The sequence below is a fragment of the Rhinichthys klamathensis genome, unplaced genomic scaffold (assembly GCF_029890125.1).
Source record: "Rhinichthys klamathensis goyatoka isolate OS25496 unplaced genomic scaffold, OSU_Roscu_1.1 h1tg000101l_1, whole genome shotgun sequence".
NCBI classification, from domain to species: domain Eukaryota; kingdom Metazoa; phylum Chordata; class Actinopteri; order Cypriniformes; family Leuciscidae; genus Rhinichthys; species Rhinichthys klamathensis.
In genome coordinates, this window is record NW_026606640.1 from 476432 (window position 1) to 493104 (window position 16673).

General features: G+C 37.2%; 1 protein-coding gene and 1 pseudogene across 3 annotated transcripts in view; both read left to right on the top strand.

Moving 5' to 3' along the window:
- The window catches only part of LOC130086833 (parvalbumin-2), a 115617-nt gene extending 101721 nt beyond the window's left edge, over nt 1–13896 (top strand). The window contains exons 1-5 of one of the 3 annotated variants that reach the window (XM_056253041.1): nt 6602–6707; nt 7152–7222; nt 7314–7446; nt 7551–7660; nt 8028–8294. In XM_056253041.1, coding sequence (XP_056109016.1) covers nt 7162–7222; nt 7314–7446; nt 7551–7660; nt 8028–8053 — 330 coding nt within the window. In that variant the 5' untranslated portion in view covers nt 6602–6707; nt 7152–7161 and the 3' untranslated portion in view covers nt 8054–8294. Of the gene's footprint in view, nt 1–6601; nt 6708–7151; nt 7223–7313; nt 7447–7550; nt 7661–8027; nt 8295–12709; nt 12780–13180; nt 13314–13417; nt 13528–13633 lie in introns of those variants that run through there. The other 2 variants (XM_056253040.1, XM_056253039.1) reach the window with 2 other exon arrangements.
- LOC130086872 (parvalbumin, thymic-like) lies at nt 3412–5418 on the top strand (annotated as a pseudogene).
- Nucleotides 13897–16673: the final 2777 nt, after the last annotated feature.

Here is a 16673-nt window from a genome sequence, read left to right on the forward strand (position 1 = left end):
ACTGATCCAACTATTGGTGATCTCATTGTGGAGGTCCAGGACTCTCTCTGGCCTCTTGCCACTTTTTACAGGTCCCCAAGGGGCATATCAACGGCACAAGGGGAATTCGCAGCCTGGCAAGATAGGCTGCTCAATTAGCACCTTCGTGTATTTCACAGACATGGAAGTGGAGTGGTCTATGGCTACAACTCTCTCTCACGTGCAGGGGGGGATCGTGGGACAGGTGTTGCGTAAGGCCTGATTTCATCAGCGTGTAAATCAGGCTGTGAGGAAGAATGCCCAAATGTGCTCTAAACATGTTTGTTTTGTGTGTGCCTTCAGATTTACGGCTAATGATGTGATCTGGGCTGAGGTCACTTCAGGGTGTCCATACATGCACACACAAACATTCCAACTACACACACTTGGTGTTGAGTGATTGATGTCGGGGAAGAGGAGGAGCGGGAACTGAAACTGAGGCGGCCGTCTTGGCTAAATCTGAGAGTCCCATCGGCATGCTTCCATCACAGCTGGTCAGCTGGAAATAGATGCAACTAAACCCGAGAGACAGGGAACAGCACAATCTCTGGCCTCGTTTATGAAAGACATGATCAGCTTTAATTAGGGACAGCTTTTCAAAGGTATTCCCATCATGAGAATCCCTCATTGTAATTGTTTAATGTTCACGATGACAACGCTGTTAGCAGATCGAGAACAATTGATGATACGCCAAACAAGTTGTAAATCTATCAAGAGAGGCTTAGAGAGAAATCTCAGTCTGTTACTGAGAACCTTGGCTTGGAAAAAAGCATCTCAAAATAAAACAGGGCGTGTTCCAGACATTTAATGATTTAAATACAGTAATTGCAACACATTGCTCATTTATCAACTTATTAATCATTTCTTTTAACTACCCCCTGACTGACAAATGTAACAAGTATTTATGAAAATAACCACAGGAATGAATACATGGGCAATTGATGAATAAAGTGCCTATTTCAACATCAAGATTTAAAAGGGATATTGGTAACATTTGTAAACATGTACTAACAATGTGCAATATATTCCTACAGCATTTATAACGTTTGTTAATCTTAGTTATTAAAATGTTCATGTTAGTTCACGGTACATTAACTAATGTAAATATATATTACTTTTGATCTTAAAAAACACATTAGTAAATGTTGAGATTAACATGAACTATTAATAAATGCTGTAGAAGTATTGTTCTAACAATGTGCAATATATTCCTACAGCATTTATAACGTTTGTTAATCTTAGTTATTAAAATGTTCATGTTAGTTCACGGTACATTAACTAATGTAAATATATATTACTTTTGATCTTAAAAAACACATTAGTAAATGTTGAGATTAACATGAACTATTAATAAATGCTGTAGAAGTGCAATATATGCAATATATGCAAAATGCAATATATTCCTACAGCATTTATAACGTTTGTTAATCTTAGTTATTAAAATGTTCATGTTAGTTCACGGTACATTAACTAATGTAAATATATATTACTTTTGATCTTAAAAAACACATTAGTAAATGTTGAGATTAACATGAACTATTAATAAATGCTGTAGAAGTATTGTTCATTGTTAGTTCGTGTTAACTAAACAAATGTGAAAATTGTAAATAGTTATTTCACACAAAAAAACTGCCATCATTTTCTCACCCTCATGTCTTTCCAAACCTGTATGACCGCATGACCTTATTTCTTCTTTATTGTTTTTATTTTGAGAACATGATGACAGAATTTTTATGCGTGCATCTATCAATGTTATTTTACTTTTTTAAATAATCCTTCTGTGTGACTTACATTTACATTTATTCATTTAGCAGACACTTTTAATCCAAAGCGACTTACAAATGAGAACAATAGAAGTAGTTAAACTACCGTAACAATAGGACAACAATATGCAAGTGCTATGACCCTTCCCAGTTTAATCTAATGCAGTACATGTACTTTTTAATTAGCTGTTTTAAATCACATAGTGTGACACTTTTCCAAGAAATACCTATACTAAAAAAAATTACTTTTAGGGGCACAAGAGCTTAACATCAAGCTGAAATTGTGACACCTTATTTTCCCCAAAAAGTTTCATTGTAGTACTATAAGGGTATAATATGCACATTAGGGGTAGATAAGGTACAAAGTCATCCCTTTTTGGGTAAGGTGTTGTACCCCTAAGACACAATTTTTCTGAGCTCAACATGTTCAGTTACTAAGTTAGCTGCCATACATTCAGTCATGGAAAGACACAATCAACACTCATCAACAAAGAACAACCACCATTAAGTTTGGTTTAGCAAACCATTCACACTATACAATTTTTACTTGTCATAAAATATAGATTTTACATAGTTATTAACACTGTTCTTAAAACAATAAAGACTCAAAGAGAAGCAAAACAAATTTATATTTCTTTGTTTTGTTAAATACAGATTTGAATCATTATTATGACAAATAATGTTATATTCTAAATCACCTTCACTCACCAGGTCAAATCTTTTCTCTGTCCCTTTAAAAAGCATTTAATGTGATATGGCTCCGAACGCACATGATGCACCTGATGTAATGCATAAGCAAGGACAAAGAAAAAAGGTGTTATTGAGAAAATGAAAAGTCCAGCCCCGATCCCCCTCAAATCCCTGTCATTCAGGAAACATGGCCTTCCTGCAAACAAGAGGTAGTATGGAACGGGACAAGGCCACAAGGGTAGGTAGTGGGCTGGAAGGATGTTTTTGTCATTGCTTTGGCCCCTGGTTGGCAGCACACACAAGCAGGCAGACGTCCATCCTCAGGAAAAGAGCCTGTGGAGGAAGTGAAGCTGACGTCACATCAGCGCACTGTAGATCAGCACGTGCACAAAGACAAAGCTAACTGTAGAGTCGCGTAAACACACCAAAACAGCTGGACTTCATCTTATTGTGTTTTAACACTGGGATCGAGCCTTAGACCTTTGACATGTGTGGAAATTAAACACATTTCTCTGCGCAAAATTCTCCATGCGCCCGCTGCCATTAGCCTAAATCATATTGTGTAGGCACATGTCCAAAAATGACAGTGAAGCAATAACAGGATGTTTACAAAGGTATTCACTTCAAGTAAACGAACCAATGATATTAAGTGACACATCAGATCTAATACAAATCATGAGTTTTTGGGTGTTTGTTTGTTTAATTCAGTAGATTGGGAGGTGCTTTACTCGAGTCACTATTGTAATGGCTTGTCCTTCTGTGTCCTGGACTGGTCAGGTTGTGTAAAGGACACAGCTGTAGATGACATGCAAACACTGGTGGTTTTTGACATTGTGAAATTCAGACTACAGCGATCTTTGTGATTGAGTGGTGATGGAGCCTGGCTGATCCCTGACAGTTACAAGTACAGGCCTCAGAATTTCCTCAGATCTGTCGGGAAATGGCTATCACAGACGTCTTGGCTACCTCTGATATTTCAACTGCCATCAATGCATGTAAAGGTAGTGTATGGATGATGCTCCTGTGAACAATACTTAATACTGAGTATTGAGGTGAAATACTCAATACTTTCACCTCTGTGAATTTGTTTGAATTCAACATTGCTGTAAAATTTCCTTATTGCTGTTTTACATTTACATTTAGTCATTTAGCAGACGCTTTTATCCAAAGCGACTTACATCTGAGGACTAAAGCAAGCGAGTCATCGTGAAGACGGAAGAACGACGCAAGAAGTGCTCAAAATACAAAGTTCAGGCATTGCTCAGAGTAGCAAAAGCCGGACAAGGGAAGATTTAAAAGGGACGGAAAGATTTAAAAGAGAATAATTTTTTTTTTTTTTTTTTTTTTTTTTTTTTTTTATGTTAAGTACTCACGGAAGAGATGAGTTTTCAGTTGTCTTTTGAATGCTGTCAGGGATTCTGCATTACGGACGAGGGTGGGGTTTTAGTCCAATTTTTTTTTTCCGCACTGATATTCAGGCTTTTTGACTCCAGCAAAGGATTCTTTCAGCCCAAATAAATTTTTTGCAACAGTTAGGTTTGTCAAAGAAGTCTCCACTTGAGGTCGAGAAGGTCTTTAAAATGTTGGACTAGGACAAGAGTGAACAGGATGAGCTATAGTTGAGCAATTAACTTTTTTTCATATGTTTATGTGGCAGCTATAGACCGACTGAAAATCTGTTAAATTTTAGATGATATTAGTGCACAATCCTGTGACATGTTATGGAAAATAAGCAGTTATTAGAGTTACTACAGTTCAGCTTATTAGAAGGCAAATAAATTATTACATGGTCATTAAATATTGATTTAATTTGAAACCGTTTTAAAATCTTACCTGTATATTATCTTAAAGCATTTGTTAAAGAAAAGATAATGCATAACAAATAGGCCTGACAACAAGATGAACAATATTACAGTCAATAGTTAAAGGGATATTTCACCCAAAAAATGAAAATTCTGTCATCATTTACTCACCCTCAAGTTGTTCTAAACCTGTATGATTTTCTTTATTCTGCTGAGCACAAAAGAAGATATGTTGAAGAATGTCGGTATAGCCAAACACCAAACATTTGATGCCCATAGTATTTTTTACTATAGTATAGTATTTTTTATCATACTATGGAAGTCAATGGGGTCCATCAGCTATTTGGTGTTTGGTTACCAATATTCTTCAAAATATCTTCATCTTTGAGTAAATCATGACAGAATTTTTAATTTTTGGGTGAACTAGCCCTTTAATAGTCCTCAGACTTCATTTTCAATACCACCAATAACTGAAATGCATGGAAGTAGCACTGTTTTTAGTTACCTGGATGAGCACACTTATATACGGCGTTGCCATGGATGTAATTGAAAATGAGAAAATATTATGATTAACCAGAATCATCAAGACCCGTGTAATATATGTGGCCTTTTTTATTCCCCAATTAAACAAAGACATTTCAATTCATGTATTCCTATTGTCACGTTTTCAGTGTGTTTAGTTCAGTTTTGTAATCTTGTTTCCCCCCCTGTCTTTGTGTTTTTGGTTTAGTCCTGTTAGTGTTTCCTGGTCTGTTTAATTAGTAATTCCCTTCACCTGTGTTCTGTTAATTATCCCATTAGTCCCTGTTTATTTAAGCCCTGTTTTCCCTCAGTGTTTGTTGGTTATCGTCAATCTATGGTTATTTGTGTTTTGAAGTCCTGGAGAGTTTCCTTTGTTTCTGTCTGTTCCTGTAAGTTGACTTTGTAAATAAATCAACTGTACTTCAGTTCCCTCGTCTTCGGCATCCTACACTAAACCTGACACCTATATTGTGACTCATTTTCCAGGTTGTTTCTAGAACTTCTCAAAAGGGGCTTCTGCACTTGCAGCAACTGAAACCAAGGCCTTCCTCAAGGCTGTAGACATGGATGGGGATGGGAAGATTGTCTGGGAAGATTGGGATCTATCCTCCGATACTTTATAAATACTACATGTAATGTGCAGGCTAAATGTCAGTGATTAATCTACATCTCATTTCCTGTAGAATGTTCAGCCCTGGTTAATGCTTCCTGAGACATGTGATGACGGTCAAACATGGCAAAGAAAAAAAGCTGTGTTTTTCCACTGGGATCTTGTCAGTATAGCACTTTTCAAATTGAATTGTGCAGGATTGCGCTTTGTCTTGTATGTTTTACTGTAATGTTATTAGCTTGGAATTTCTAAAAGAAAATGTAATACAAAATAAACATGTTCAAACTAAATTCTTGCATATTTATTGTGGATATGTTGTAAATAAGTTATCTTGAATATATAGCCTATAAAGAGAATTCATCCGAAGTGATTTTGCATGCTGGTGACAAACATTTAGTAACTTTACATTTTAATCTTTAATTAGAATATTTTTTATCATGCAAACTAAAATAGTTTTGTTGCAGCTGTTGAGTGAACAAGCGAACACAATAAAAAATCACAATGACATGTAAAGTACAATATTTGTAATCACTCGAGTAGCAAGTTTGTTTTGTTTTGCATCATTTTTTTTGTGCATGGTTATCAGTGTTGAATACACATATTCCTTAAGGTAATGTGTGAGATATCATACTTTCTGGTAATCGGACACTCTGAAACGTTTGCTCCTTGTCCAAGCCCCCAGCTGTCCCAGAATCTGCAAAGCATCATCTTGCATGTAGAATATAAATATAAAGAAACTGTAAATGGGTCACACCCCTCCACAACCACCACCCTTTACAAGAAAAAAAAAAATATATATATACATATATATATATATATCCTGACACATTTCCCTGCAGAGTGAAAAATATGTGGATAATAATGGAAATAAATAAATAAAAAATCAAAGAATAAAATAAACCAAATGAGAAAAACACATCTAAAATAATAAAGAATGTTCATAAATTTATACATGGAAAGAAAATAGTAATTTCATTTTATCCAGCATGAACTTATGTGCCTCTTTCGAATTTTTTTAATTTGAGAATTACTGCACCAAATGGCATTGCGCAATGTTCAAGCAAACACTGATGTGCGTTAGGATGTCCCTTCTATGCCTCCCATAAGGAATCAGAGCATCGCCATTTGAAAGGATAAAAATAGAGCTATAATGACTAGTGGACAAATTTTTTTCGAAACTGTACCCAACAGAGGCAAATGGTGTCTGTTACGACCCCAGAGACAAACATATAAAAGCCAGCCCCATAGGTGCTTTGGGTAGTCGTCGAACATCTGTGGAACAGTTGTCAGCTCAGCGCAAAGGTGAGTTTACCGGATGATAGGCCATGAGGATCATACACCAGGGCTCGGTGAATTGCTCTAATCACCATGGAATATGATTAACGAGAAATGGAGGAACAAAAATGAGGATGTAAACGGACTTGCAGCAGGACTGAAAACTTGATAATACACCAATCTCTTCACTTAACCAAACCAAGGACCTGCTATACTTTCTGAGATTTTGGATTTTTTCATTAGGCTGGCATTCTCGCATGATCTAACAGAGATCATATTTTGACTGTAGGAAGAAGTTTAACTGTAATGGCAGAATTGAAGGTTAATTTGTTTTGGTGGCTTTGGCAGTTGTTGTTTTTTAGGAATAAAGGGGCTAAATGTTCATTTTTCATAATTGGTTTTTCAGATTTTACAAAATTGAGTGTCGAAAACCTTGCATCTTAATGTATCTTATGTGGGTCTTATTTCCAGAAAAATCAAAATGGCATTTGCTGGTATTCTCAAGGACGATGATGTGGCTGCAGCCCTTAAGGAGTGCGCTGGTAAGACACATCTGCTATAACTCTCCACAGAAAAACAATAGACTATTGATAAATTCGCAGATTTTTAATGTATTTTCATGTGTAATCCCAGCTGCTGAATCCTTCAACTACAAGAGCTTCTTCGCCAAGGTCGGCCTGACTGCAAAGACCCCCGACGACATCAAGAAGGCCTTCTTCATCATTGACCAGGACAAGAGTGGCTTCATTGAGGAGGATGAGCTTAAGTAAGTCCAGTCTTAAATCACGTTTTCATAATAAACTGACCTGGTGTCTACTGGGTCAAACCCTGGAACAAACTTGAGGTTGATTGTTTGTTTGTGCTCTTCAGACTGTTCCTGCAGAACTTCTCTGCTGGCGCCAGGGCGCTCAGTGATGCAGAGACAAAGGCCTTCCTGAAAGCTGGAGACGCTGATGGTGATGGCATGATTGGAGTTGATGGTAAGCCGAGGTTACTTAATCTCAAATTCATAATTGTTTTTATGACTTTACAGTACTGAGGTGTCAAAGCATTATATGACAATAGATGATTAAACCTATGAATTCTGGTGATCCAATCAAGCTTTTTCCATCTTACATTTTTAGCTCTTGACTTTGTTGCTAGTTGTTGCTAGATAAACCAATAGTAGACCTGCAGTAAAACTTCAACTATTTAGTTCTGTAATAATCTCATAAACATTTTGGATGATATTGGTCAAGTTGGAAGATTGTACCTCTAAACTTTTAGCTGTTCTTACTGATATGAATGAGATGTTAAAATGATCAGTTTCAGACTGTAACTGCTTTCTTTATCATTTTCTTTCCACAGAGTTTGCTTTGCTTGTAAAGGCCTAAGCATTCATCGACCCTTGTCTTTGGAACCAGAGCTCTGCTTACCTATCATCTTTTTTATATTTATTTATGAATGCCCTGCAAACTCCTCCTTGCAAGGAACGCACGCTCAATGTCTTGAAAAGCTATTTATTATTAATGTTGTTTCATTGCATTGTATTGTTCTGTAAAAACCTACTGTGTGCAAACTTACAACCTCTTTTGCACTTTAAGGAAATAAAAATACATTTGATTTAAAACAACATTCTTGGCTCAATATCTTACCCTGCATTTCACAGGTGGGAATAAATCCTAAAACTGTTAAAACTTTTTCTAAAACATAAGAGTGTCTATCAGTGGTGCATTAGCACCACTGATTGAAGACTTCAGATGCAAAAGCCTCTAAGTGCCACCTGAAATGTTCTTGTAATTTTTATCAGGCTTGTATATTTAAGTTCAGTAATTTCACTTTAATGACAATTAATAGGTCATTTTCATTGCCATTCAAGTGAAATAACTAAACATAAACATACAAGCTTGATAAAAATGATCATTCTAGAAGAAAATTTCAGATGGCACTTAGAGGCTTTTGCATCTGAAGTCTTCACATGTAGAAGAAGCACAGGCATTAACATTTTAGTAAGCAGTGTGAATGAGTAGGCCTAAAGGCATTTAGTTGAAATGACAGAGGAATAAGCAGCTTTTGATTGTGAACAGGGAATGGCTTAGAGTGACTCCTGTCTAACACATTCAGGAAGTGAGCTAATGAGCCTTGCGCAGGCATCACTTACAGCTCTCAGCCACTGAGTGAGAGTGTCACTTTATACTCAGATCCCAAAGGCATATCACACACGACACAACATGACTGAAGCAAAGGAGGAGAATCTCACTTTCTCTTTTTGAGTGTACTTTTAACACCACAGTTCTGTATAATTGTTATACTATACTAATTAAAATATTTGCCTCTCTTTGCCAAAGAAAGAAAGTTATAGTTTATCCTCTAATCTAACCTACATCAATATGCACACTTCTTTTCTGAATCAGATCTTATATAAAGAGTAGGCTAAGTAATAATTATGAATTCAAACTAGATATAGTAGTGCTACTATTTCCTAAAAATCTTTTTAGTCTTTAAAGGTGCAGTACCTATATGTAATATTGACAGCTAGTGGTTGAAATGGGTAGCCTACTGCAGTCCAAATTCTAAATATTGGAGAGGGTTGTTTCTCCCACCCCCTGCTCATCAGACTCGACAGACAAGTTGCCAGTTTGAGAAAACGCAACATGAACAAGCTTAATGGACAACGGAAGGCGACGAGCACTTACACTGTAGGTTGATGAGTTGATTCATCCGCGTTTTAATCTGGACATAGACACATAGAGCTTTTTAGATGGATGCCGAGACTTAGGTCGGGTAGAATCTGCAATCTCTGACCTAGTTTGTTTGCTGGCTGCAATACGCTGTGTTTTCCGCCAGCTGGCAACACGGGGAGTCGAAATACTATTGGGTAAATTGGCAGCGGGCGGGATCACACAGACCAAAACAAAAACGGACATTCCGACACGGAACATATGTGACCCTGGACCACAAAACCAGTCATAAGTCGTAAGGGTATATTTGTGGCAATGGCCAACTCCATTGTATGGGTCAAAATGATTGATTTTTCTTTTATGCCAAAAATCATTAGGAAATTAAGTAAAGATCATGTTCCATGAAGATATTTTGTAAATTTCCTACCATGAATATATAAAACAGTTATTTTTGTGAGTGAATGCAGCAAAATCGCGCACATAAATTGACTACTTTAAAGGCGATTTTCTCAATGTTTAGATTTTTTTTGCACCCTCGTACCTCAGCCAAATATGGTCCTATCCTAACAAACCATACATTATTGGAAGGCTTATTTATTCAGCATTCGGATTATGTATCCATCTCAATATCAAAAAAATGACCCTTGTGACTTGTTTTGTGGTCCAGGGTCACATATTTCAAAGTAGAATAACTGTAGAAGTGTTTTTCAGAGAAACAAGTATGTGAAGAATGTCTCCTAAATATATGCAAACATATTATGGTATTTTTGTGCTTTAGTACATGTTACAGCACTTTAATAACTCTTTTAATGGCACAATATGTAAGATTTTTGGATTAAAATACACTAGAACAATGTTATATATATATATTTGACTTGTGTACTTCGGTATCCCACATGTTTCAAACAAAGTTTAAATTCAGAGTAATCAGCAATTTTTACAAGTGTAACACTATTTCAAGTGGCTAATCACAGAGATTTATTTGTAGTAAAAACAATACAGCATTTGCTCTTCCATGCAATATGCCTATATTTTAAAATGAATTGCATGCCATTTAGCAACTCATCCAGCATATATTAATATTCTAATGTCAATCTAGCTTACTGCAATGTGCAGCAAGCAGAGCAACGTAAAATAATTTTTAACACACTCAATGTATTTTTAGTAGGATTGTTTTGATCATGTAATTTTAATTTGTAAAATAAAGTGACTGTATGAGTAGTGATTCAGCACTTGTGGCTATTTCATTAGAAATAAATTGAAATTTAAGTGATGAACCTATAGCTGATTGATTTTAGGATTTAAGATCCGCCTTGGTATAGCCTAAGTATGGTTTATGGCCGTTTTCTACAAGAACTGAAACATGTAATTAGCACACACAACAGCAAAAAAATGACATAATCATCTTTATTGTCAAACAAATGTTTTTGCATATAGTATAACTTTAATTTTCAGTAAACTGGTAGTCTAAAGAAAATCAAATAGCCAGCCTAACCATCAATAAAAACTCTCTCTCCAAACAACGTGCAAATTCTAGTCACATTTTTATCATAGGCCTGATTCAATCAATAGCTGTCTATTTTATAACTTTAAAATCAAACGTGACGCTGTCAAGAGTTGCTCAGAGAAGCATCCACACGGTAGACGCAAAAGAAAGAAGCGCGAACCGAAAGCTGAAATCACTGGCTAGCTTATGTTCTTATCATAAACATACATAGGCCTATGTTACAAGCTCTACGATGATCTGTGAGTTTGCATTTACCTTACACTTCCAAAGCACATAGTATCGACTGAAAATACTATGATGGCCGCCTCATCCGCCAGTATTATGGTGCATTTGTGATTCATGCGCTTCCTCTTGACTCCAAAAGCTTGTGAGATTTAGTTACACGACTGTAGCCTACAGCGAACTTGGTTTCTCTCAGGCAAAATGACCTTAACTCTCGCCGTTGATTTTTAGATTATCTAGCCTACTACAGAGGGCTTTCGTCCTTGTATGTTATGTTGGCATCGTATATTATTAGCCGGCGCGATATTAAGGACTTATAGCCTACGTAGCCTACATTTCAAGCATCTTCATTTAAGAGCATATAAATAGAACACCCTGACTACTGGACACATTTTTCAACCAACTGCCTCCCATGCGGTGTCCATTACATTTATGCCTTTTCTCCTATTTCGGTTGAGTAGTAGTATATAAGGTGGAAGCCATGGAGTTGGTGCTCACTGCAGGACCCAGTTTCATTGCGAATCCAAACCCTAAAGACAACTAGAGGTGAGTGAGTGGTGTCTTCTCAGCTCACAATATCTTGCGACGAGCAATAACGGCCATACGACTTCGGGCTGATCCGGAGAGGATGGTTTGACTTATTAAATCTCGGCCACCTGGAGTGGGAATAATTTGTGTCTTGGAGTTTGGACGTGTTTAGATAGGCTATTTCTTTTTATTAATCGGTTTGATGGGTGAGATTTATAATTTATCATCATTCTAAGGCTATTTCAATTAATTTATCCATGGCACATGCATTTTTTTTTTATATATATGCAGCCCAATGTTATCCAATGACTTGTTTGCATTATTTAAGTAAATTATTTTATTTTATTTTTATTTTACTTTTTTGTTAGGCAATAGATTTTTTGGTAACACTTTACAATAAGGTCTCATTTGTTAATGCATTAACTAACATGAACTAACAGAGAGCAATAACCTTTGTTAACGTTAGTTAATGAAATATTTGTGTTCATGTTAGTTCACAGTGCATTAACTAATGTTAAAGATATGACTATGGATCTTAAAAATGTCTTAGAAAATGTTGAGATTAACATTAACTAAGATTAATAAATGCTGTAGAAGTATTGTTCATTAATTTTTGGTTCACGTTAACTAATGCTAACTAAATGAAGTTTGTTACCATTTTTTAATAAAGAAAGTTGGCCATAGGAGTGTAAAATTAATTTGAAAAGTTAAGGAATCTTACACTGGTTCAAACTGAATGTGTATGATTTATGTTGAAGTGTTTGGGACATGGCTTTTAATGGTAAGCTTTTTGTTTTTGGAATCAGGCTCTCAAAGTATATAAAAATTAGAATTTAGATTTATCGGCCAATATACCAGTTATCAGCTTTCAAATTGTAAAGAATTATCGGTTATTGGTATCGGCCAAAATTTTCATATCGGTGCATCCCTAAACACACTATAGTGTTAAAGACATGCAATGACTGCCGTTGATCATTTGCCAAGCATATATGGGAGCAAATAGTTTCTGATGACCTGGGTGTCTGGAGTAGGCTTATTATAAGGCTGAAATTATACATATACAAATTCTAATTAATATATCCAAGTAAAATTAAACCCTCTGCCATTTTTTTAGGCTAATCATGGCATTCGCTGGTATTCTGTCTGATGCTGACGTCACTGCAGCCCTGCAGGCCTGTCAAGGTAACCTGCATGTTTCGTCCTATTGACCCACAACCTAAAGCGAGAAAATCAATTTCATGTCCTCCCAAACCCACTTGACTTTCTTTTTTTGCGTGGAACAAATGGCAGAATGTTAGGGACTGAAAGTCTCAGTCACTATTAATTTTCATGTATGGACAAAGACTGAGACGGTCATTCTACCTAACATCTCTTTCTGTGCTCCACGGAAGAAAGTCGTGTGGATTTGAAACAACATGAGGGTGTGTAAATTATGACAGAATTTTTATTTAAAGTTGTAAATATCATTTGTTAGGGCTTGCCATGTTTTTTAAGACCCTTAAATCAAATGTTATTCTAAGTCCTACATGTAGGCCATTTATCTCCACCATCATGCTAAGAAACCTGATTAAATTACCTTCCAGCTGCTGACTCCTTCAACTACAAGAGCTTCTTCGCCAAGGTCGGCCTGACCGCAAAGACTCCTGATGACATCAAGAAGGCCTTCTTCATCATTGACCAGGACAAGAGCGGCTTCATTGAGGAGGATGAGCTTAAGTAAGTCCAGCCTTAAATCACATTTTCATAATAAACTGACCTGGTGTCTACTGGGTCAAACCCTGTAACAAACTTGAGGTTGATTGTTTGTTTGTGCTCTTCAGACTGTTCCTGCAGAACTTCTCTGCTGGCGCCAGGGCGCTCACTGATGCAGAGACAAAGGCCTTCCTGAAAGCTGGAGACGCTGATGGTGATGGCATGATTGGAGTTGATGGTGAGGAATTTACTCCTTGTTGAATATATAAAAACATAATTGCTAAAATATAATACCACCGACTCTACATTGTCTTCTGATTAATTGTTTCTGCTTAATTTTACAGAGTTTGCCGCCTTGGTCAAGGCATAAATGGCACCTGACCAACATCTTGCTGACAACCAGTATCGTAGCCCGAGATCGCCACTTTTTTATCTTGGTGGCTGATTTTTATGCACAATTCTGACTGTCCACTACCATGCTGCACTCTGTCAACTGACTGTCAACGCCACAAGGTCTTTCGCATTATAGATATGAACGTTGGTTTCTGTAAAATCTTTGATCCCGTTTTTGGGAAAGGACAATGAGAAAATAAATACTATTTTTCAATTTTGAGTCTTGTTTTTTTATTGTGTAAATATATTACAATAGAATGCAGCAAGAATGCCACTGGCATGCCACTAATTTGCCACTGGTTCCCTCGATATTTTCCTATGTGTTTACACAACCCATAACTTGAGGATATTTGAACATTTTTCTCTACAACGTGAACTACACACACTCGCACTCCAAACGTTCTTATCTACTTATTAGAAACATATGTTGAAAAATTAATAAATAAACATAACAGCTTCAAAGTACACATTTTTGATATGGGTGTGTAATTTACATTGTAGAGCAAAACGTTCAAGTATCGTCAAGTTGTGTTTACCACAGACTTTATTTCACTCATAAATTGAAAAACACCATTATAAAAAAACATAGGAAAATCTCGAGGGAACCTGTGGTGAATTAGTCTTCTGGGTTCTGATGTCATCACTGCAGCGCTCTATTCACTGCCATTGTAGCTTAGCTTAGATTAGCGATTACAAGAAGTGCACATCTGCAATGGCTTTGTGTGGATCAGACAGACAAAAGGATGGATTTGTAAATACTATAGAATATAAAGATTTAGTACTGTATAGCATATTTTAAATATCAATATCAACTTTATTTGTATAGCACACTTAAAACAACCAAGGTTGACCAAGGTGCTTCACAGGATAAAAATACAACAAGGCACACAGTAAAACTACAACCAAAAACATTATAATATACAGTATATGATATATAGTGAAATTAAGTTTAAAATTTGCCAGGAAAGATAACAAACTTAGCTGAGAGGAAATGCCAGAGAAAAGAAATGTGTTTTTAACAGTGATTTAAAGCGTGCGAGAGTTGGGGCAGTTCTAATCTGGAGTGGCAGGTTGTTCCACAAGTTTGGGGCAGCTACACTGAAGGCTCTATCGCCTCTGGTTTTAAGTCTGCTTCTGGGCACATCCAGGAGGAGGAGATTGGTGGATCTCAACACTCTAGTTGGAGTGTGAACATTAAGAAGCTCTGTTAAATACAATGGAGCCAATCCATTTAGGCATTTAAAAGTTAAGAGTAAGATTTTAAAATCAATCCTGTAATGAACGGGAAGCCAGTGGAGGGAGCGCAACACAGGTGTGATGTGGTCTCTCTTCTTTTTTCCTGTTAGGAGGCGGGCAGCAGCATTTTGTACCAACTGCAGGCGCTGAATAGATGTCTTATCTAAGCCCACATATAAGGAGTTGCAGTAGTCAAGGCGAGAAGTTATAAAGGCATTAATCACCCTCTCTAAATCTTTATGCGGGAGATAGGCCTTTACCTTGGCTATAGTTCTCAACTGGAAGAAGCAGGATCTAACAGTGGTGGATATCTGTTTATCAAGTTTAAATGCACTATCAAATATAACACCAAGACTCCTCACAGTTGAGCGGTTGTTTGAAGTTAGAGGGCCAAGAGAGTCCACATCAAACAGCTCAGGATGTTCGAACACTATGACCTCTGTCTTGTCTTCGTTTAGGTTGAGGAAATTTAGGTTCATCCACGTTTTGATATCCTTCATACAGTCAAGCAGGGGCTGTAATGAGCTCTTTCTTTTCAGGGGCAGGTAAATTTGAATGTCGTCTGCAAAACAATGAAAGGAGATCTCATACTTCTCAAAAATGGAGGCTAGGGGCAGCATATACAACGAAAATAGAATGGGGCCCAAGACAGAACCTTGAGGGACACCACAGGTAAATGGTGCTGTCTCAGAGGAATAATCGCCAAGATGGACAGAGAAGCTCCTATCTGTTAGGTAGGACTGAAACCACCTAAGTGCAGTACCTTTGATTCCCACACAATTCTCCAACCTTGACAATAGGATTGAGTGGTCAACCGTGTCAAAGGCAGCAGTGAGGTCTAAGAGCACTAGGACAGCAGAGACTCCTGAGTCAATAGTTAAAAGCAAGTCATTAAAAACTCTTAAAAGTGCAGTTTCAGTGCTGTGACGGGGTTTGAAGCCGGACTGGAACTTTTCATAAACATTATTATTAATTAAAAATGTTTGCAGCTGGTTATAAACTACTTTCTCCAGGACTTTAGATAAGAAGGACAGTTTTGAGATAGGCCTGAAGTTAGAGAAAACAGTGGGGTCAAGATTTTCCTTTTTTAGTAAGGGCTGTACAACGGCGTGTTTGAAGGCAGACGGAACATAACCAGAGACCAAACAGGTATTCATCAATGATAAAATACAAGGTCCAATGGTATCAAAAACTTCTCTAATAAGACGAGAGGGAATGCTGTCTGAAGGACAATTTGTGGGCCGCAAATGATTGACCACCTCAAATAGGGAGGAGATTGATTTGGGCTCAAACTGATGTAGAACTGCAAGGCACATTGGAGGAACAGAGGGATCTAGGTCAGAAGAGGTGGTTACAGAAGATCGAAGAGCAAAAACGTCATGCACGTCTGAGCGAGCGGGTGGTATCATTTAACCAGGGCTCTGAAAGTGCTTTAGTGCGTTTTATCCTCAAAGGAGCCACAGAGTCCAAAATGTTTGTGCAGGTTGAATTAAAAAGGGTCATAAGTTCATCAGCACCAGTAGCATCTTCTCCATCCAAGTTATAGAGCACAGAGTCTTTGAAGGCAGCAGAGAACTGTACTGGAGTTTGGCTGTTAATTACACGACGACAGCGTGCAGCAGGAGATTTAACAACAGAACATGGGACTGTGATCGTAGGTAAGACCCCAGGTAAGCGTTGAGGCGAGCAAGCACTCCGGCACGCTTTCCACGTCTCCTGTGGCGCTTTTTTCGGCGAAGATCACACGGGAAACAG